The sequence below is a fragment of the Camarhynchus parvulus genome, chromosome 1A (genome assembly GCF_901933205.1).
Source record: "Camarhynchus parvulus chromosome 1A, STF_HiC, whole genome shotgun sequence".
In the NCBI taxonomy this organism is placed as follows: Eukaryota; Metazoa; Chordata; class Aves; order Passeriformes; family Thraupidae; genus Camarhynchus; species Camarhynchus parvulus.
This window is the reverse complement of record NC_044586.1, coordinates 41212368-41235449: the sequence shown is the minus strand read 5'-3', so window position 1 is coordinate 41235449 and position 23082 is coordinate 41212368. Positions and strand designations below refer to the sequence as shown.

Below are 23082 nucleotides of genomic sequence, written 5' to 3'. Positions count from 1 at the left end.
TTTTACATTTTAATTATAATCTGAATTGTTAAAAAATTACCTAGGTTTTCTTAAAGAACATAATCCAACAGGAAAAATAATTGACTGACTTTTCAAAACAAAATATTTGTTATTCAGAATAGCAAATGACTTTGCAACAGAGTCTGGAGATTTTCTCCTGTTGGAGTGAAACTGGTGCTAATCACCTTCCACTGAATGCCTTCCATGAATACTCTTTATTCTGGAAGTTAGACCAAAGTAATTATTTACCATTTAAAGAGGATTGAACAAAATTGTGGCCATGCTTGCACCTCAAGTGCAGAATTGCACAGGAAATGGGGACAAATAGAAGGATTTATAACTTGTTGATGGATTATGTTCTCAGTGTGATTGTAGCTTCAGTATAAAAATGTAATTAAAAACAATTAATGATGCTGCCCAAAAATCTGTCAAAAGGACCAGCAGCTGCACATAAATATTATTCTAGTTGTATAATCCTTTACAGTATGATAAAGAAAATATGGGAAAGAGCCAATGAAAGGTTTTTCAGAAGTGCTTAATGAATTTTTTCAGTTTGTTTTCCAGTAAGAGTTTGCATGAGAAACTTGTTTTGTGCAGAATTTCTCTCATTCTCTATTTAGACTGAAAATATTGTCATGTAGTAGCTGTGTTTGCCTTGAGTGCAGAACAGAAAAGGCCATGTAAAGGAAGTTTCAAGTTCCCCTTTACTTACTCAAGGAATGAAATGGATTGAAACCACTCTGAGCTGTCAGTACATCACAGCCTTGAATCAACTGGAAAAGCAGCACGGTGCCAGCAGCATGGAGATGGATTTTCATTTAATTAGGTGCCTTGTTCTGGCAAGAGGAGACAGGCAAGTGTCTCAGCAGAGTGGCCTGTGTGCCTCCTGCCCATCGCCGGGGGCATCCCAGTGTTCAGATTGTTCTCCTGTGCTTCTGTGCCTGGGTGCGGAGAGGTGCAAGGCAGAGAGTAAACATCAGAGCTTGAAATCACATTCTTCATTCAAACACATTAATTTGTTTTTACTAGGTTCTGCATTGTGTAAACAACAATAGAGAATTTTGAAATATATGCTTTTTCTAACTTATATTTACCCTATTTAACTGTTGATTTAGAGCAAACTGTGTAAAGTGAAATCAATTCCCAAAAATCAAGTGTCAGAAACACCCATTGTATCTCACATTCACTCATTCATAACAAGATGCTCCCTCATTAGTCACTAAGTGGAAGTTAATGGCAACCTCCCAAATAATTAATTGGAAATATGCTATTGTGACAAAGTATTGTCACAAAGCTTACTTTTTTTGCTTCCTCACATGTCACCAAATCGCACTAACACTGTGTACTCAAGTGTTGGACAAGTGTTATTTATACATTAATTGTTCTTCTTTCATCCCTTAACTCACCAAATATAGAAGTATTTGTGGGAAAGGAGAAGGCTTGTGAAGGGCACCAAGTGACATGTGTGTTGTCACTTTTTTCTGAAGAGCAAGAACTTCAAAACTACGATTGTCAGAACAGCAAATGCTGACCTCCTGGCACTCAACACATAGACTACACAGACGTTGCATTGACAGTTTACAACTCTAAGTGTGAGTCTCTGAGGGCATCATGATACAAATAAAAATGATTGCACTGCTCAAGAGTAATAGCTAATGACCCATGCAGAAAGCTATCTGCATCTGTTAGAGCACATGGGTACGTGCAAGTGTTGCTGAGAATATTGTTAGATGGAGATGTTGAAAGAAGACAGGCCTGAAATTAAATTTGATCAGTAGAAACCTTTGTCTTGTGAACCTGTCTGGCATGGGATTCCTTCATGTCTTGGGAACTAATATTTATTCCATGCCTAAGCTGATGTTCTGCTCTACAGCAGGTACTCCGGTAAGCTTCCTGTTTGCAAAGTCCAGAAGAACTGTCTTTAGAGACATAACTACTCCTTGTCATTCTTTAGAGACATAACTACTCCTTGTCATTCCAGAATGGCTGGAAATCTATCCCGAACAGCTCAGCATCTGTGTTGTGTTGTGCCAAATCAAACCAGAATTTGTTCCCAATTTTTCACTGGTGCAGATAGTGACTTCCCTGAATTCTATGTTCTATATGGGACCAGGCAGTTGAACTTGTCTGTGACAGATACATTCAGACATCAAAAATTTTGCTTAGGTTAAGACAGTCCCAGAGGATGAACCACACCTTAATTACTGTGTGCCACCATTTGGTGTATAGTTTCATATGTGCTAAAACAAAACCTCTGTGATTATGGGATGTGATTGTACAGCTCAAATCTGGGAACCTGTAAATGCTGAGGTAAATGAGGAAGTGCTCGCATTCATCCAATATTCCAAAATGTTATGGATCCAAACCTAATTTAAAAACTGCTATTTGAATTTTGCATAAAAATTCCCTTTCAGCATGAACTCATTTTGAACCTTCTGCCATAGGTTACGTCTATACCAATCAGGGGCTGGCTCAATTTTTTCTTCTGTGCTTTGGTTTGTAGATAGCTGTACAAGGTGATTCATAGGATTAAAGAAAGGATAAGTTGTGAAGAATCTGATTCTGCAGCTGCAGAAGATGGGGAGACTTGAAGGCTGCTACTTTGCCTAGGTGTGTTGTTAGAATTAAAGTCAATGGATAATGCCTATGACATTGGTTAAGATATAAGCGCTGTTAGATCCAAGACTAAAAATGGACACACTGATTTGATTGCTTTAAGCAATAGTTTCCTGCACAGAAGAAAACCAATGCACCTTTGGCATCATTCCCTAGAAAACTTTGCAGTTTTAGTCTCAAAAATACAGAAACACATCCTGTGGAAACATAGGAAAGTACCTCTGTCTCTGATATTTGTGTTGGCTGGCTCTGCTCCCTAGGTTGTGTTACCCTTTTGAGATATGACTTCTTCATTCTCTAAAATCCTTTGCTAAAATCCTCCAGGACCTGTCAAAGGAACTCTAAGGATTCTCTAAGTATCTTTTCCTAATACAGCCTACTGAGAACAAAAGCCTACTTTTTAGGCATAGGATGTGTGAATACAGCCCTTTCCTATGACAAAACCTCATCACCTATGAGCCATCACATATGTCATTAATTGGGTTAATGATACCTGGGTGTGAAACACTTAAAAATGTAGGAAACCATGTTGGAATTTATGTTATCAGATTTCCAGTGCCAGCAGTGTGGTCATCTGAGCAGGTTCTGATTTAGAGTGAAGACAAGCAGGTACATCTGCACAACAGAATCTATTCTGAAGTGATTTTCACCCCAGAAATGCTTTTTATTTTCACTGACTATAAAAAGAATCTACATTGAGTTAGATGCATGTGCCATTGCACCAAACATGGCATGACTTCTGTCTCTGGCCTTTCACCTGAACCACCAAGCTCTCTAAATGAGTAAAGCAAGCTTTCCTGTCATGACAATCTAAAATGGAACTGAGCTGAACACTTTAAATGAAAATCATGATGTGGCTTTATATCTTGCACTTTGTCTGTAATATGTGACATTACCCAGACCTCTGCTTCTGCATTTGTAACACTAATAAGGAAGCTGTAAAGCAAGGAAAAAAGTCTTCTGAAATGTGCTGTCAATGATTAAACAAACAGCAAGTGCTTGCCACATGGCAGCCAGGACATTTTGTTGCACGTATATAGTGATTTGTGTGCACAGTAGGGACTTGAAACATGTTAGGAAATGAAATGGCACAGCTTACAGATTTTCTGCAGAAGCTCTGCTTCAATCGTAAAATTGATCCTGAACAGTTACTTGTATGTATGAACTGTCAAGGAATGTCCAGTAAATTTTAATTTTTTAAATTTGGCTTTTAGGAAAAGCAAAATCTATTTAGAAATTATTTCTCCTGGTATTGAAATACAAAGTGTAATTTCCAGAATAAATTGAATAGACTTAAAATAATTGCAGACCAGATTTCTCCCTAACTCACCTTTTGATATCTAAAATTTTTTACCAGAAATTCATTGTGGTCTAGATGTTGGCTTTGTGGAGCATTTTTGTGGAGCATTCTGTCCTAAATGAATTTGGAAATTGAAAGGAAATGCTGGCAGAAGTGACTTTTCAAAAGTTGAACCTAAAGTGTATATATTTTTAGTTCTTGCCATCTTGTTGTTATCCCAGCATGGATTGCACAGAAACCATTATGACAATACCAGAACCAAATCAAGACATTCCAGCTAAAAACGAAGAGGCTTGCTGCTTCCTCAGTGGGTAGAGAAATAAATTTGCATGGATCAGTAAAGATAGCATTAATTAACATAAGCCTCCTCCATGTTTATGCAGAAGAAGATCTTTAACTGGTTTTGGTGAATATTTGGGTGTAAGACAGTACACATGTCCAAATGTTGTGGTTTGGGAGAATAAGAGCTCATAAGAGCAGTACTTAGAGCATGGTGGGAAATATGCAAATGCACAAAATTATACTGGAGGCCATTGTGGGAGCCACAAAAGTGAACCATTATATTCTTTATCACTCATCTTGGTTACTGGATTGTGACAGCAATTTAATGTTGTTTTTCAGGGTTTACTTAATAGAACAGTATGTGTTCGTAAGACAAGAACAATGTTCTGACTCTGACTAAAATGAGAAAACAATAAAAAGTATATTGAAGGGGCCATTTTGTCTCTGTGATTGTTGTTGCTTTGAAAATGCAAATATGAAAAGCATTCATTGCAATTAAATTGAAGCAGAGAAACTTAAAAAAAGCTTCATTTTTTAAAGGATAGAAATCAACTAAATTAGGAATGCTACAAAATAGAGGAAGCAGACAAACTTTAAAATCTAGTACTATATTTACAGCTGATTAATAATATTTAGCTTGAAGAATATTGCCCCCCCCTTATAGATCTGTAACCCTAATTACAAATATTTGTTAAATTTGTTTTCAAACACACATTTTGTTTATTCCAAAATGCAGCAGAGAAGATTGAAATAAATTAACAGTTATTTCAGAAGAATGTGTAACAAAGTTCTTGACACTTCTGCTCAACTGCCAAAACTATTTCAGAATTAAAAGAAGCATTGCATATTATCATATGTAAGCTGTGTAACAGTTGAGATATGATCACAGAATCACAGAATTGTAAGGGTTGGAAGGGACTTCTGGAGACTAAAACAGTCACCTAGACCAGGTGACACAGGAATGTGTCCAGGTGGGTTTGGAATGTCTCCAGAGGAGGGAGAGTCCACAACCTCTGTGGGCCTGTTCCAGTTCTCTGCAACCCTCTGTGTGAAGCAGTCCCTCCTCATGTTGAGGTAGAACTTCTTTTTTCTCAGTTTATTACAAGGCCATTGCTCCTTGTCCTGTTGCTGGGTACCACTGAAAAGAGCCTGGCACCATCCTCTTGGCACCTGCCTTTGAGATATTTACGTATATTGAGATCCCCTCTTAGTCTTCTCCAGACCAAACAGGCCCAGCTCCCACAGTGTCTCCTCATAAGATGAGATGCTCCAGACCCCTCATCATCACTGTGGCCTCCTCTGGACCCTCCCCAGTAGGTCTTTGCCTTTGTGAATTGTGGAGCCCTGGAGGGGCAAGATCACCTCCCTCAACCTGCTGGCCACACGCTTCCCATTGCACCCCAGGGTACCATTGGCCCTCCTGGCCACAAGGACACTGCTGGCCCATAGACAGCTTGCACCCTCCAGGTTCCCCAAGCCCTTCTCCACAGAGCTGCTTCCAGGAGGTCAGCCCAAGCTTGTGCTGGCACTTGGGGTTATTCCTCCCCAGGTGCAGGATCTTGATTTGCCTTCTCTGAACCTCATTAGGTTTCTTTGGCCCAACTCTCCAACCTACCAAGGTCCCACTGAACAGCAGCAGAGCTTTCAAGTATATCAACCACCCCCCACAGTTTTACATCCTCTGCAAACTTGCTGAGGTTTAATGACACTTTGGTGAGAAACACTAAAAATGTAGGAAACCACGTTGGGATTTATGTTATCAGGCTTCCAGTGCCATTCTATCCCTTTGTCCACATTGCTGATAGAAAAGTTAAGACTGGTCCCAGTATTGATCCCTGGGGAACACCACTGCTTCCAACTGGATCCTACTTGGCTGACCACAACCCTCTGAGTTCTGCCAGTTCTTGATCCACCTCATGGTGCATTCATCTGACCCGCAATTTCTGACCTTATCCGTAATGGTATTATGGGAAATAGAGTCAAAAGCCTTGCTGGAGTTGAGACAGACAACATCAGCTATCCTTCCCTTGTTGACCCATCCTGTCATGCCATCATAGAGGACTATCAGACTGGTCACCATCTGAAGAAGACAATTTTCTCCCAGAAACCCAGATGAAAACAGCGTAAAAACATTTTCCCTATTGGTTACTTTTATACATCAAGCAAACAGCTCCACAGGTTTTACATATTTCAAAGAAGAGAAAAGTGATGGATGGAAACTTTTAATGACTGAGTACTAAATGTTTGGTATATGATCACCGTGGTGTAGTACAGTACTTAAAGACTGAGATATGATAAAGAATTGATGTGCAGTTAGTGGGACACCTATATATAGCTCTTACCTAAAAGCACATAACAGCAAGGCAAGGGAAGTGTATCCCCTCAGCGGTGTGCATTAGCTCTCATTGACTTCACACTCTGACTTCAGAAAACATAATTACTTTAACCTGATTTAGCCCCTGTTTTTTCTAGAAATAAAACTCACATACTTTTCAGAAACACACAGGCAGTGTTTAGTCTTTGCAAAACTATTGAAGGATTCTTTTGATGAGGAATGCAATGTTCATAATCTTGCCATGGGAAACAGCCCTCTGGCCTGCCCTGTCACTATGGCATCCTTATAATTTCTAAAAGATTTTAGAATTTATGATATTTACTGTTATCAATGAAATGCCCCAGTTGCAGGACTGAAAAGAATGTTTCTTGTTTTGAGTTTGGGGTGAGTGGAGATGGGCATGTTATGCACTATTTTAAGGCTGAGTGTCAAGTGCTAGTTATATAGAGGTTACTTAATATTGTGCCACTTACAAAGTGGTTTATGATTTAAAATAAGATATTTAAATTTGTAAGATTATAAAAATTGAAAAAAAATGAAAACTTTTAATACTTGAATAATGTATTTGACAGTGGTAGAGATAGGTATATTTTGGCAAATGCAGTTATCCATGGTACTGTTTTCCAACAATAACACTGTGATGTCATGTCCTTCTGGCTGAGTAGTTGCACACAAACAAACAGCTTCTTTACTGATTTTTATGTTGGAGTCCTACTGTCCATTAGACTTTTTGCTACTCATTGCATTATCAAAAGAATACAAAAAATATTTCATATTTCATCATTTGGTTTGTGTTTTCAGGCTTTTCTTGTGGATCTTAGATTCTTCTACCTACTGTTGAATTCTGGAGGGCTGCTCTTACCCTGTTTTTATGCTTTATCCAAGTATGAATAAAGCAATGAAAATTTTCTGTTAAGGGCTTGTCTCCACTTCATGAATATTGCAGCATAGAATATATTGTGTCCTAAAGCCCAGAGTCCATTTCTCTAGTAAGAAACAGTTTCTGCAGCTGCTTATATGAAAAAGGGCTACTATCAAACCAACTGATATAGTTTTATATTTCTACATTTCTAAAATGCAATTTTTCAGATGAAAACAGCTTGGCCAGTAGCCTGTGCGGCATGAGTTTTCTGTGGGTTATCTCTTAGTGCTCTGGAGATGGTGATAGCATAGTTCCTGGTAGTGGAGTATTTGGATGACACTTTGTAGGCATGACCAATGTATAAGGCTATTTTCTTTTTTTTTTTTTTCCCCTTTCTTTTTTTTTTTTTTTTTTTTTTTTTCTTTTTTTTTTTTTTTTTTTTTTTCAGGGAAATTTCACTTGCTGTTAACTTAGAGGGGATACTTTGCCTTAGCTGACACTCCCAGTGCAGAGGTTGTCTCTGCTGGGAAGGGAAGGACCCTGTGAGGTACAACACAGTGTCACTTGACATAAGTGTGTGTGGAGAGATGTAAAGTATGTGCAGAGTATCCTGAACAATAGGCTCAAAGAGTAACTGCAAGGAAGAAATAAATGATCCTTAAGGTGTCTTACTGCTCCACTTGGTACCTCCTCAGATATCTTAGCACCTTACTCTTTTGTCAGGGTTTCTTTTTTTTTTTTTTTTTATGATTTTGCTTTCTGCACTTCTTGTCTGAGTAAGTTACTTGCTCTGAATGACTTTGAAGCCCCGATTCTTTCTTCTGTGTGATACAATATGATATTACAAATTTTTGTATTATATATTGTGTAATAGTATCTATGATAGGCCAGGTTGGATGGGGCTCTGAACGACCTGGTCTAGTGTAAGGTGTCCCTGCCCATGGCAGGGAGGGGTTGGAAGTAGAGGATCTGTAAGGTCCATTCCAACCCAAGCCTTTCTGTGGTTCAGTGATTGTATCAAACATCAAAGGGATCATATCAAAACGAACAATTTTATTTTTCTGTAACGAAAATTTGGAATCATAACATTTTGCTATTAATGACAGAAATGTATATTTTTTAAACCATTATGAGTTAGCCTCATAATTAATATAACGTAAGTAATATGAATAGCTGATAAAGTCATATTTTATAGGGCAAAATAAAAATTAAGATGCCATAATATATATAAAAATAGTAATTATTAATGGAAATTGAGTTTTTGTGGCATTTGTGTAACTTATAAAGTCAGACAGTGTGTGTGATACAGCTTTGCTTTTACAATTTAATATAGTGTAACTGTTTCTCTCTCATGAGACACTAAATAAAATGAAAGTGTATACATTTCCTGTATGTTGGGGCCAATCCTTTTTTAACTGAAGCAGTGTAATTATTGATTAAAGTGTATTGCGTCTCCTAGTTCAAGAAAAAAATACATTACTTAATTACATTGTAAGTGGCTTTCCCTGTTTTATTTTGATTATGTAAGATGCAGACAGACATTTATTAAAGTGTCCAATTTTTTTCTATTCCCATGTATCAGCAATATTTTCAAACATAGTCCGGTAAAGCAGAAATAAATGTATGCTGTCCAGGAATTACATTGTGAAATACAAATAGAGAAAGAAAAACACACACATTTCTTTACATGAAGTTCTGCAAATTAAATTAAAATTTATATTTTTTCTTTTTCTAAAACCAGTGGGTATTTAATATATATTTAAAACTTGTCTGCTGTATGACAGTGTTGAGTGGTTTTCTCGTGTGAGCTGTTTTGTACAGTGACTGTCCTTGACCAAATCAGAAAATGAATTTGATTTCTCTAATGCAAAAGGTAATTGGATTTCTCTTTATGGAATGCATCCCTTTAATGACTGTCTCTGCTTTAGCCAATTTAGCTGCAACTGACCTGACATTGATCTGGTGATATGACTTTAAATAAATGCTGCAGTTGGGAGATGAAAGACCAGCTATTTGGTATCAGAAAAACATTTCCTGCCTCATTTTGCCATTTTCCTCAGAAAACATCTCCATCTCGAATGTCATTCTTATGAAACATGCTCCTTTGGTAATTGGTCATAGAGCTGCAAATTGCATCCTTCTCCCAAATATAAAAATTTTCCAGAAAGCATCTGGAGAAACTATTTTGAAACTTGAATAAAGCCTCTTGAAATAGCTGCTCTTCTTTGCAAATATTCGTTACTAGGTAGACTATTTCTAAGAGGACAAAAAGTGTTACTAAATGAATTGAATTAAATCTTTAAAGAAGTCTTGTTCAACATTAAATATTTATTGAAATATTTGTTTAGATAATTGGGATCTTATTAAAAAATATTATAGCTTGCTGATCAGAGAAAAGATTTACCCACATTAAACAGTTATTAAAGGTGGTATTTTAGGATATTTTCTGTTCTTTGTTAAGGTTAGGTTTAATGTAATAATAGAAATTCTAGAATATGCATTTCTATTTATTTAACATAGTCATTATCCTTTGGACCCAACCCAGGCTAATACACTGAGCACTTTTAACCCCAAATGGACTTGAAGCCAAAATTTAGCACTTGAATCTATTTTTAATTTACTCATTGGGCACATGTTCTCTTTGATAAACACTCTTAATGCCATTGATTGAAAGTGGTAGCTTACACTCTGGATGACAAACTGGATTTTAAAGTATCTGTGAAATTTTGTCTTCAGTTTGAAATTATTTCCTTCTGGAATCTTAACATTTATTTTCATTTTGATCACAACACATAGTAATTTCCCACTCTGTACTGATAACAGTGAGATGGAATTTGGTTTACTTATCTGCATTTTGAAGCAGGTGGTCACCCCCATCTCCTTTAGCTGATCAATTATTTCTTAAATCTTTACAAATGGATAGGCTTTCCACTCTGCATCTTTTGCACAACAGAATTTATGAGTTTATTGTGATGTAACTTCTGGTGCTTTTTGGTACAGTTAATTTGAAGTAAATGGATATGAAAACACAGCTTCCCAAAGAAGCAGGTGCCTGAGGGGTATTCACCTCCCTCAGTGAGCTGAAAGTCATTTTTAATACTTTCATGTACCACCCAGATATACTGCATACATATGAGTATATGGACAGAGAAACAGATGGTCTCTTTAGACAGGAATTATGAAAATGAGAATAAATATTTCATACTTTTAAAATTTTTTGCAAGTTTTAAGGGTTTTTTTTTTCTGTTGCCAGTCCCAAGTGTGCTTTTTATACTGGTAGCAGGAACTGAGAGGACATTATGAATGTTATGTAGTGCTTAATTCACAGGCTTCCACTCCCTAGCTGCAGTTCTGATCTCAAGAGTGGAAATTCTGCTGATGCTGCTCTCAGGGAAGTGCTTCTCCTCTCCCAGATTGGGCCAGAAAGCTCCACAGCCACAGGGAAATGTAACCTCCTGTAGGCTGCTGTAACTTTCAGATTGCTTCCTCTTACCTTCTATCTTTGGATCTCTACAGGTTTCATTGTTTCTCAAGGAGTTGCATGCACTTCTAGTGGCAGAATGTGTAGCCCAATATTCGTTATCTTGATTGCAAATAACACTGGACACGCTATTAGTCTACTGTCTGTTATCATTATCAGAACTGATGCAGCTGTGCCACACATAAATAAAAATGTTCCTAAAGTCCTTGCTAATACTGCCTTATGTAGCACCAGTGTAACTGTCTACTATTTCTTCTTTTCCTGTAGGTCACAGACATGATGCTTCAGGATAAACCCTACCCAGACTGGGGAAAGTCTGCCAGAGCTTTCTGGAAGAAAGGAAACATTAGGATCATTTTATTCTGGTAGGAAAATAGTAAAATCAAATTACTCTAAACAAACCTTTTATGGAGCGTTGAAAAATATGTCTTCTATGACTGTCTGTGGCAGAAAGAGATACGGCTGAAAAAAAAGGGTAAATCTGGTCTAACTAAAAATTGCAAAAATGGTATATGAGTGAGGAATTCCTAGTAAAAAGATTTGGTGTAGAAATATAATTTTTAAATTGATTTATAAAGTTTCTTTTATTCTATTTTGGTGCTTTATAATTGAGTTGTGAAATTTTTGCTGTATATTTGATAATATATATGTAATATATATTATAGATATAATATACACATATTATATATTTGATCATATATATAATATAATCACCCAAATATTATCACATATTATCAAATATTTGATAATATGTGATAATATTTGGGTGTCCCACTGTAATTCCTTGTAATAAAGTAGATATTTGCATTTCCTTTTGTGGCCATGAAATTAATTATAGAAATTCTTTGAATTACCACGTGAATAGGATTCAAAACGTCACGTCAGTCTCAGATAATTAAGAAAAATATTAAAAAGCAACACAGAAAGCTGTGAGGGTTAAGAGTTTATTTCACCTCAAATGTAGCCTCTTCCAGATAAATTCCAGAGAAATTTAGCTATTGAAACAGAGCACAAATTATGACAAAAAAAATGGAAGATGGAGAACATATATTCTAAGAAGCAGTCTGAAGACCTTGTAGCTGAAGATATAAGCAATAGGAAAGATTTTTTCAATTATATCAGAACCAGAAAAACTCATGAAAATGTCATCAGACCTGCTGTTTTTAAAAGAACATATTTCAAAAGAACTCTTACAAAGAAGTTGAAAGATTTATTTGTGTGGAGTCTCCTACAGAAAATGCAATAAGGTATCTTGCACTTTAAAAGAGTTAAAATAAGCCATTATATTAAGTTGAGGCAATAAAGGAAATAGTAAGAGAAATTTGAAAGGAAAGCAGAATCAGATGGCTGATTGGCTACACACAAAGCTTATAAGAACTGAAGGGCTTGATCTGATGCAAGTGTTATTAGCACTTAATTGCTTATTGAAAAATTGAATATTAAAATTTGGATATTGTTTGCTTTTTCTGCTTTTTTTTTTCCAGCAAGCTGGTAATATCCTACTGGCCTGTAAGTCTGAGTTCAGTTTCAGCTAAATAGACTGAATATATGATTATATATTATAGATCATTATATATCAATAATGGAATTAGGAGCAAAACTTTAGATTAATTTCCCCTTAAGGAAGCCTGGGAATCTTTGCTGAAAGAAAACCTTCTCAGATCTGTTAGAACTCTATGCACATGTCATCCAAGTAATGGTTGAAGGAGAAATGCTTCGTATAATTTATTTGGACTTTCCCAAGGGTTTTGACAAAGTTCTTTACTGAGTGCAATTAAGAAAACTAGTAAGACTAAGTGTGCTAACATTTAGAAACCATCTCAGCAATGTGTAGTGAAAGATATGAATAAAATAATAATTTTCTGCTACATTGATAAGGCTGAGGGGTTATGCTATTTAATGTTTGAAGTAGTATTCATTATTTATATACATCATAAATATTAGTGACATGACATAATTTAAAGATTAAGTTAATAATTTGAAAAATGCATGAAAGAGTGATCTTAGAAAACTAGGTGAAAAAAATAATGTGACTGAATACTTGAGTTAGAGATGGGGGTGGGGGGATTCAAGCAGCTCCTTGCCATCCTTGAAGAATGTGCAGAGGAAGATTCTGTCTCTGTGCAGGGATGGGCAAAAAGGTAAAGCAGATGTATCAAAAAAATTCACAGACAGGTGCCAACCGGGCAGCCAATGATTACAATGTCATCTGAGCAAAAAGCTCAGTCTAAAACATCATTGATTTTTTTCACCCTTGTCTGAAGGAAAGCTTTGTCTGAAAGACTGAAAAGGAGATTAGTTAAGATTTAAGAAAAAACTTAATTACATGAAAAGACTGGAAAAATGGAAATAAAAGGATTAAAAGCAAGGTGACATGATAGTTTTCAAATTTATATGCCAGACTGGGAGACCAATAAAACCATATTAAAATTACTTAAATATTATTGCAAGCAATTTTCTTCTACTCTGAAATGTTAAAAAAATCTGTATTTTATTTCTAAAAATATTCACAGACAAATCCTACCAAAAGTTCAATACAGAGATAAGTAAAAAAGAAAAAGGGTTTTTTGCAAGAATCTCATACAAAAGGGTATGCTCAAAACCTAAAAGGTGACATAAATGCTTTTATTTTAAGTTTAAGCAGTGAAATAAAATAGCCTGGATGATAGTTTATATTCTGTAGACATTGTTTATATAGTGCAAATTAGACATCAGTAAAAGTAAATTTTTTGTTTTCTCCTCCAGCTAGGAAAAATAAAGGAGTGATAATATTAAGCATGGTAACATGAGGTTTTTGTATTTACTTTATTGTTGCTTAAGCAATGTGATGTGTATAGCCTCATATCTGAAATGTCCTAAACAAAGCATCCTCAACAGTGTGTCCTAAACAGATACTGGTAGGTCAAAATCCATTTATTCAGGACATTTTCTAGTAGCACACCTGTTTAGTATAGCTACTGCAAGACTGTGCAGTGTATTTTTATTATTCCTAGTATAGATACATGATACACAGTCTGAAGTAGTTGATGATATGAAAACCTTAGATACAAACTTGACTTGTTTTTCTGCTAATGTCTTTTTTATTTTTGTGTTTACTTTGCAAAATTAGAAAACTTCTGTAAATGTAGCAAAGATGGATGGGTTGTAAAGGTGGTGAATGTACCATCCATTTATTTATGATAGTTAATTTGTGTCTGCTTTGTTTCTCATTTGGAAATGTTTTCAGCTCTCCAATGCAACTAATTCACAAAGGTTTTGATTTATCTTACCATCTCCTGTTTTAAATCATTCTCTGGAAGCATTGTCAGCAACTGCTTGTTGTTTGCTCCTGAGGATTCTGGCTGACTTCTGAATTTCTTCACAATGTAATTCTTCCACAAACAGGTCATCTAGCTAAAGAACGATCAGTTGCTATTTGCCTTTGTGTAGTCCATCACTAAGGAGTTCTTTGAAGTGCCTTTAGCTTTTTTGGAAGTCAGAGGTTGTCTTTTTTTTTTTTTTTTTCATAAAGGTCTCCATTTTGGTTATTTCCAGCTCTGCTCATGGCTAATTGCAGCATTTTGAGATAGCTTTGTGTAATGCTGTTATATTGCTAAGTGATGCAATGCAAATACAAATACACTTTCTCATGGATTTAAGAAAGTGTGTTGTCAAGAGAACTTCTAGGTAGCAGTGAAGCATCTTGAACCCTGATGGAATTACTAAGAAGTGGAGACATGTTTGTGGGTCACAAAAGAAAGATACACACAAGCAGTTAAATATCTGCACCACCTGCAGTCAGATGAATCTCTCTACAGACCACTGTCTCCAGTGCTCTGCCATCACCATCAGTATGGCAAAATTATAACCATGACTTGAAACAGGCTGATTTTTTTTTATATGTTGATAACTTGGCTGATTCAGGAGAGACAAATTATATATGACAAGAGAGGGCTGGCATTTGAAAGCAGCAAAAATAAGTTTGTTGAATAAAGTCAAAAGAAGATCTTGGGCAAGACTCATGACAAGTCAACAGCTGTAGCTAGTGGTAAGATAAATAAATAAGACACTATAGAACCACACTTGATGTTTTATATTAGATGAAGTGGGGGCAGAAGTAGAATTTGAGAGGACTGATTGTTTTGCAAGTAATTTTTTTATTTTCCTCCAAACATTTAATAAGTCCAGCCTACACTAAAGGTATCCCCTACACGTCTGCACAGGAGTGAGCTGTCCCCAGCAGTAGAGGCTGGTGATGCTGTTGGAGGCAGCCCACAGCCATGCCCCAGTGTGTGCTCAGGCTGTGCAGCCACTGCCCACGCTAGCACACAGCTCTCTGCCACCAGGCCTGGGGTTAGCTCTGCCTGCTTTGCGCCTGAAATCACTGTCTCCTCCTCCCAGTGTCTGCTGCAGTCACCTGCCACGTCCTCTGGAGAACTGACTGTAGTAGCTGGAATGAAATCATAACGACATCTCTGGGCTGTGTGCACAGTTTGCTCAATAGAGGCAAGACCTGAATACTCTCTTTTGACAAACTGCTCCAATATCAATTGCCCTCAAAATTTTCCTAGCAGAGTATGGAGGGTTTATAATGAGCAAAGCATAAAGAATGTGAACTTTTACCCATAGGGAAAAAACAGAGCACAGTCAAAAAGAAACCAGTTTATGGGAATAGAGGAAAAGAGCTGCTGAGTTCTGTGTAAGCAGGTAACAGAAAATTGATATTCAAAGGTAGATTATCAAAATGGGGGATTGTAGAGATAACAGTGGATTGTGCAGCTGAGTCTTGATTGCAGACAGGGTGATGGGACAACATACACAAACTGAAATTTTGAATATGCAAGTTCCAGACTGGAATCCATTTCTGTGATGTCCCTGGCTAGATATTCACTGTATGTGTACACAATGATCAGTCCTTACTGGTGCAATAAAGACAATTGTCCTTTGACACAGGATTCTTGTCTGAAATAATGCAAAACAGATACCAACAGGGCAAAGAAATAAAGTAATACAAATAATTGTAAATTTTTGATTCTCTATGTTTGCTGTTTGAATTTGTGAACTAAATATTCTTATATTAGTATGTATTTCCAGAAGCTCCCACTAGCTTTCTTTAATAAAAAATACAGCTATACATGCTCAGAAATGTGTGTTAGGAATGACAGTATTTTAATTTAACAAATCAAGCTAGTAATAAAGGTTTAGAAGCTTTTATTCAAAATAATTGTGCAGAATTGCCAGAGAGTTCTAAGTATGTTTATACTGGATTGTGTCAAACACAGCTTAGGTTAGTATTCTTAACTGGACAATATTTTGTACCCTGGATCTAGAGAAAGCTTCATTATGAGATAGATAGCCACATCTCCTACGAAGAAATAAAAGCAGTTTTGTAAGAGATTTTCTATTATGCACCTATTTGAATGTTTAGTTTGATAAATTATATTTCCATATTCTATGTTTTCACAATCAAGATGATAAGTTTATCCTGGAAAAATATGTTCTTTTCACATATATGGATGTTCAAAAGATTGCTTCTAAAAACATTCATTCTTCTCACAATAGGCTGCATTGAGAAAAACTAACTACAGATTATAGCTTGGTCAATTTAAGTTGTGTACTAACTGAAACAAAACAAACCTTTCATTAAGTTTGAGTAAAACTTTTTGGGATACATTCCCACAAATAAAACTGCATGAAACTATGAAATAATTGTATCTGTAATATATGTGCTTTTGGATACACATACAGTATTCTGTCCCTGGTTTGAAGGTTTTTAAGTTTATCTATTAATTCTTTCATATTTAAGTAATTTCTCTTGGGATAAGGTATTGACTACTGAACAGAAACCTGGAATCATCCAAAAGATAAGGTAAATAGCATAAATAGTATAAAAGAACATACAAATATTTTCCAATATTATTGCTCACAGTAAATCTTATACTATAACAGAAGTGAATAATATCAGTTTGGATAAGCAAGACAATACATAAGTTTCTAATTATTTCCTTTTTGTCTCAATACAAAAAATTCAGTAAGGTCCTCCATAGATGATTTATATTGAGTGACCTGACTACTAATCTTGTCTGGCATTGTTAAATATATTCTGTCAGGATAAAACTGTCCATGAATAGTGATTGTTACATTTAGTCTGGCCATCAAGATGTATGATTATAATTTTTCAAGAAATGACTAAAATATTTTTGAGAGCATTTATTTAATTTCTGGGTATTATTGGTAAGCTATGTTGTAAAATGACAATTTGTTAGAATAAAAATATGTAGAAAATAATTCAAAATAATACATTGTGGTGAACTTTCATGTAAATGAGAGTTGTTTAAGATTTCTGCCTATTTTTAGTTTTCATTATTTTTATTTTGAATATTTGAAAACAGTGAAAAAATACAAAAATATTGCATTATCAGAAATATTTGTAGGAAAGTTTTTATTCATATATATATTTGGTCCTGTAAAATTCTCTGATTCATGTCCCAAGGAAAACTTTTCCACTTGGATAAAAAAGTGCTTTTACAGCTCTAGTATGGAAAAGTAAAGGTGGTCAAAACTCACCAGAATGGTTGAGGCTTGGCAACCACATGAGTCAGATACATTTTTGGACCTTGTTTGCAGATAGCAGCCCTCCTCAGTGCATGAAAACTATTGTGTGAGCAATTCAGGGCTCTCCCACCAACCTGCTCTCCCCAGCGGGTACTGCTGTCAGCTGGAAGCGTCACTCAGTCCACAGAGGAGCGTGTCTGCCCTTCCCTTCCCTTCTTCCCTTCCTCCCATCCTCCAGCACAGCAATAGCCCAAAATGCTGCAGTGTTTGCCAAAGGAAAGGGTAAGGATGACCTGGGGCCCTAGGTCAGCTGTGGGGAGGGTGGTTTCCCACATTGTATTTGCTGATCTAACATTGTGGTCTGTCTCAGTCTTTCCCTGGCTTTCCTGGGAGCATCTCAGGGACTGCAGTCACTGCCCAGGCTCCCATGTGGCCACCTGGAGCTTGTTCTGCACAGACTGCTAATGCGCTGCAGGAGGCGTGGGTGCTTTGCATGGCATTATTTATGTATGAGCACAGAAAAGGTATGCATATGGGAGGGCATGCAGGTGGAAGTCTCCCATCTGTCTCAACTCCCAAGAAAGAAATCTGTGGCTTGCCTGTGCCAGTCTCTATTTGGAAAGGCTGTGTCATGCATTTTCCCACACCCTAGTCATGATAGGAAGAATAGTGAGACAAATCACTCTTCATCTCACTTTTCTTCTCAAGGCAAAGCATTTTAGAGAGATGTAATTAAGTTTAGGGAGATCTGAACTCTGAGATTAAAAAAAAAAAAAAACCTTTAAAACCAAAGCAACAAACAAAAATTGTGAGATCACTTTATCTTGAAGATTAAGTTCTTTATTTGTCTCATTCAAGTTACGTAAAGCAGTCTCATCCTATTTTTTTTTCTAATGGAGACTCCTACAAATCAAACAAAAACATATGTGGCTTCTTATCTGTATTGGCATGAATAAGAGCAGGAGGCAGAGGAGGAGAGTGAGTATAGTGTGGCAGCTTTCCTCTCACATGCAGTAGACCACATGTGCCCATCTACATCCACACACTCAACCACACACTTGAGAGGGCAGCAAAGGGGAGGAAAGGAGCTCCTAACACCCCTGCACTTACACCATTTCCCTGGTAGTGCTAGTGTGGAAACATTACATGTCCTGGGGTTTAAAAAAAATATTCACAGACCAATGTGGCTGAAGGATAATTATACTGAAGAGAGAAAAGCACCATCCATTAGCTGCAATGAGATTTTGGACTGGGCCCACAGGCATAAATTTCACCTTTAATTTGGGTTTTAATTCGCTGAACCACTGTAGTATGTATTTATTTTATACCATATCTTTTCAGTTCCTCATCCCGTTTAAGTTTGAGTTATATTTGGTAGATAGTTGCAATTCAGTAGTTGATAGCCTGCTTGGAAAAAACCCTGTTTTTATTCCTACATAATTGCTAGATTCCTAAGTATAGCCTTTGTAATTGGACAGATATGGCAGTTCATTTTCACCTCTTTCTAAAAGTCTAAAAGTACATTTTATTCCATCTCTATTACTGAGAAAGAGGTATATCATGAACAATTACTAAAAATATTTCATCCAATGTATAGCTTTAATAAAACTTCTTAATGTGCAGTGTCTCCAATGTTTCAGTAATAACACTACTGCCAAATGACAATAGTTTCACAAAATCACATTCTGTGCCAAAACCTGAAAAGTTCTAATTCTTTGATAAAAATTTTCCTTGGGAAATTCCAAAGAGTTCTTTTCTCCAAATGTGCAGTTGCAGTGCAGTTCTTGGTTCAACCACAGTTGGAGCAAGTTCTTTTTTAGCACCTTCTCACCTCTCACCACTTTCTGCAGAATTCTTGCTGAGCAGGAGACACCTCTTCCTCCACTCAGGCACTGTAAGATTTTCCAGAAGAGCAGAATCAGTGATGTGGTTGTTGTTATATCATTGCCCACTTTCTGCTTGAGCTCTTTACCTTTCTTCCTTTGTTTGTTATTAGAGTTTTTTTTCTATCTTTAGCATTTACACCTAGCCTAGGCCTCATTCTAGGTCCACTCCAAAATCAGGATGAGTGTAACTGTCACTTAATACACATTATGTGATCATATAGGCAGAAAAAAGTGCTAAAAGATAAAGAAATATATAATATAAAAATATAATTATATAGTCAGCTAATTGAGATAGCCACTCCAAGGTAGTTCAAGTATTGTGATTACATCATCATGCATATTGTGGACTATTATTCTTACAACAGAAGGAAACATTTCAGACTATCAATGTAGAAATTCTGTCTTGCATCCTTGCTGCAGTGTGCAGAAGCCTGGCAAAATCATAGCCCAAAACATGGTCAGTACAACTGACACTCATTTCTTTGGGAAAGCTGTAAAGAATCCATCACACCAAAGACCTGGTACATCCAGAAGCTGCAGTGTCGGCCAGTGGTTTTATGCAAGATGTGAACTCTGAAAGCCCACAAATTTCAATGGAGATCAAAAAGTGAGTGGTTCAGCTGCTCACGCTCACAGCCAGAGTTCATAGACTTTGTCATGGCTGGATGCCAAAAATCAATACAGTTTTCTAAAATAAATGTGATGATTAAAGTAATGAAATTATTTGCCTTCCTGGAATGCTGGAGTATTTTTAAAAAATTGTATTTCTCCCTAATGGCATGTTTAAATTTATACCTCAGAATTTGCTGATGTACTTAGCTTAACTTCTGACTCATATTTCTCCTAGAATTGTAGAATGGCATAGGTTGGAAGGGAATTTAAAGATTATCTCTTTCCAGCCCCTCTGCCAATGCCTTTCACGACACCAGGTTTCTAAAAGCCCCATTCAAACTGGTCTTGAACACTTCCAGGGATGGGGCATCCACAACTGCTCTGGACAGCCTGTTCCAGTGTCTCACCACTCTTACAGGAAAGGATTTCTTCCCCATATGTAATCTAAACCTGCCCTCTTTCAGTTTAAAGCCATTCCTCCTTGTCCTATCACCACGTGCCCTTGTGCAAAGTCCCTCTCAACCTCTCTTGTAGCCCCCTTTAGGTTCTGGAAGGCTGCAGTAAGTCTCCCTGGAGCCTTCTCTTCCTTGTTTTGAACAACCCAGCCTCTCTCAGCCTGTCTTCATAGGAGAGGCGTTCCAACCTTCTGATCACTTTTTTGTTCCTCCTTTGGACTCTCCCCAAGATGTCCATGTCCTTTTTTTGGGAGTCCCAGAGTTGGATGCAGAATTTCAAGTGGGGTCACAAGAGTGGAGTAGAGGGGCAGAATCTTTTCCCTCACCCTGTTGCCCATGCCACTTTTGCTGAAGCTCAGGGCACGTTTGGCTTTCTGGGCTGTAAGTGCCCATTACCAAGTCCCATTAAGCTTCTTGTCCATCAACACCTGCAGGTCTTTCTCCCCAAGGCTCCTCTGCCAAGGGGATAAATTAATCCAGTACATTCTCTGCCCATCCTGTACTTGTGCTTGGGATTAAGCTGACCCAGGTGCAGGGCCTTGCACTTGGCCTTGTGGAACTCATGAATTTGCACAGACCCACTCCTCAGTGTCCCTCTGGATGTGATCCCTTCCCTCCAGCATGTCGATTTTACCACATAGTTTGGTGTTGGCAACCTTGCTGAGGTGCACTTGATGCTGCTGTCCATGTCACCAATACAGATGTGACACAGTGCCCGCCCCACTTCCAACCCCTGGGATCACAACCCATCACAAGTGACTGATCACAACTCTTTGAGTGCCATCCAGCCAATTCCTTATCCACCCAGTGGTCTATCCATCAAATCTACATCTCTCCATTTTGAAGGAAGGCTGTCATGCAGTGCAGTGTTAAATGCTTTCACAATTCCAGGTAGATGATGCCAGTTGCTCTTTCCTTATCTGCCAGTGCTGTGATGCCATCATAGTAGACCACTGAAACTGTCAGGCACCAATCTTCCCTTAATGAAGAAAAATCAGTATTCCTGTGTTTTCTGTAAATACTGAGTATTTACACGTTATCATGTTAAATGTTGTTTGGCTTTCAGACCCATCTGAAGAAGCAATTCTGAAACTGATTTGTGCCCAGTGAAGGTCAGCTTAGAAACTCTGTTTTTAATACCTCTGGATTTCATGTGTAACTGAACACACTAGCACAGTGAAACTGTTCCACCAATATTAATGGGATTTTTTAACAGTGGGAACTGAAATCAGTCTCCCTGGGGACACTCTGGATAAGATTATTAATCTTCTGCAGTTTTCAGGGAGGTATGGCATTGAGTATCTGATTTAAAAAGTTTTATTCCTCTTGATTTCCTGATAGTTCTTCATTATGTGTCTTCTGCTGTGTTTTGGGCATCAATTTTTCAAATACAATTAGTGAAAATCTCCACCATATCCACCTGTTTTCTGATGCAAACAGGCTAACAGCCACAGATTAATAATGGTTCCAGTGAAATCACATCTTGAGATTCAAAGTGCTGCACATGACCAGAATATGGTTGTAAATTCTAACTTGAGATACTTTAAAAGCAGGAAAATATGTATATGGTGTATCCAAATTCAGTTATTTAGGCCTAAGAAAAGAATTATAGTACTCTGTATTTTGTAAAGACTGGACTTAAAGTTGGAGCAGGAAGTTATTATTTGAGTGCTGCCCACTTCATCTTCTATCCCATTCTGTCCCCACTCAGATTCTTACGTTTCATGACCACTTTCAGAATGAACCCCTTTCAAAACAAAAGAAAACTTAATTAAAACTATCTTTTTAGGATGTGCTTCGAAGAGTTATAAATATGAATGTATACAAGCTTATTTAGTCCACGTGTAAAACCTCAGTTTAGATGTAAGGAGCCTTTCTTTTGTTTCTTACTTGCTTTTCTACTTTGAAAAAATTGGTATGGCTGTAAAATTAAATGCATCTGCTGACAGCTATCTTAATCAAGGCATTCAAATTCATACATTTTTTTGGGCTGGGTACCATAATGAGAATATTGTGGCTATATTTTTATTTCAGATAATTGCATGTTGTCTGACTGCAATTGTGACTGTAGAAAAAGCAAGGCCTAAAACAAAGAGTAGATTAAATTTTCAATGAAATCACAACAAAAGGTTGTTAACAAAAGGTGCCCTGCAGGGCTCTTGGTTTCATTATGTACGTTTTGATACTTTAGCATCTTTGGTAGATTTTTCTTCTTTTAAGACAAAAAATCATGTTAGCAGTTAAGCCCTTACAAAACCAGCTGCCAGTTAAATTTCAGACCATGCATATTTGAGCGTGCTTTGTCTAGCAGGAAGTTATCCTGATGAACAGAGTGATTTTGTGATATTGACTAATCAAAGAGCTTCAGTAAACAATACTTTTATCACAATACTTGACATTTTCCATCTTTTCAGATTCTTTATGTACTGAAATGATTGATCTACTCCTTCAATCAAAACCACTTTGACTCCAGTTTACTGCTGTTTGCTTTGTATTATTGATTGTGTTGGTGCATTGGTCAGCACAGTGCTGCTTCTCATGCAGACAAAGAGTAAATATTTCTGGATTTCAGTGGGAAGGGCATCAGCCCTCCTTTGTGATGGCTAAGGGGTAAAGCAAAGCCAGTGAAAACAATTGGAAAACAACTTATTCAGCCTTGAGAAAGGTTCATATTTTTCAAAGCTTTGTTTCCTGCTTTTTGCTGTAGTACTCTTGTTTG

General features: G+C 37.0%; 1 protein-coding gene across 1 annotated transcript in view; it reads left to right on the top strand.

Annotated features, from left to right (window-relative positions):
- The window catches only part of TMEM117 (transmembrane protein 117), a 180248-nt gene that overhangs the window by 101976 nt on the left and 55190 nt on the right, over positions 1–23082 (top strand). The window contains exon 5 of the mRNA XM_030960265.1: positions 11144–11241. Within this exon, the coding sequence (XP_030816125.1) occupies positions 11144–11241 (98 nt within the window). The remainder of the gene's footprint in view (positions 1–11143; positions 11242–23082) is intronic.